The sequence below is a fragment of the Penaeus monodon genome, chromosome 15 (genome assembly GCF_015228065.2).
Source record: "Penaeus monodon isolate SGIC_2016 chromosome 15, NSTDA_Pmon_1, whole genome shotgun sequence".
NCBI lineage: Eukaryota > Metazoa > Arthropoda > Malacostraca > Decapoda > Penaeidae > Penaeus > Penaeus monodon.
This window is the reverse complement of record NC_051400.1, coordinates 36,894,701-36,895,511: the sequence shown is the minus strand read 5'-3', so window position 1 is coordinate 36,895,511 and position 811 is coordinate 36,894,701. Positions and strand designations below refer to the sequence as shown.

General features: G+C 37.6%; 1 protein-coding gene across 1 annotated transcript in view; it reads left to right on the top strand.

Annotated features, from left to right (window-relative positions):
* Window positions 1-811, top strand: part of LOC119582001 — a gene marked incomplete in the record, with an annotated part of 18,728 nt that overhangs the window by 7,134 nt on the left and 10,783 nt on the right. The window contains 2 exon segments of the mRNA XM_037930196.1: window positions 256-348; window positions 549-788. Coding sequence (XP_037786124.1) covers window positions 256-348; window positions 549-788 — 333 coding nt within the window.

The following is an 811-nucleotide window of genomic DNA, read 5'->3' as shown; positions in this document are numbered from 1 at the left end:
TTTTCTCACTTAGTTCTGAAATGGACCAGTTGCATATATTCTAGTATTTCTATTTCTTCCTTGTCCTGATATAGTATGTGAAAATACAGTATGACTTTATCATATATTTATTTATTCTTATTTGAAAATGTCTTTTATACACTCAAAGAGAATATTAATGTCATTGATATTGGGTAGCCTAAGTGTTGTAAGAAAATATGGATTTGAAATGTTATCCTTTTCTCATTTTATCTTCCAAAATCTCTGACACAATAGGACTGCACAGTGAAGTTCTTTGATATCCTCAACCCACGCAAGGCTGAGAACTTCATTAACACATTGTCTCCTGTGTGGCGGGCACGATACACAGTATGTATAAGAGTCTATCAGTAATGTTCTTAAGTAATACTTCTCATTTCTAATTTTCATATACAAATTTTAACTTTCTTTTATTTTCGTTCTGGTGTGTTGGAGGGTTTGCTTTACTAGTTGTTTTGCTTTTCTTATATGTTCTTTTTGTATTGTTTTCCTCTCATTTCATTTGATTGGTCTTTTTCTCCTAAATCTAGCCCTTTGGTGAGGGAGTAGTGGCAGTGGTGGTACCCCAGCTACGTCGTGGAGAGAATTCATTACGTCTTTGGTCAGTGACAGACATGAGCTCCCCTGTTCACACCTTTGTGGGCCACTCAGATGTTGTGCTGGAGTTTGAGTGGCGACAGAACCTGAGCAATCCTGGTGATTACCAACTGGTGACATGGGCACGTGACCACAGCCTCAGGATTTGGAAGATAGACCACCAACTGCAGAAGGTGAGTTTCCTTTACAAATATAG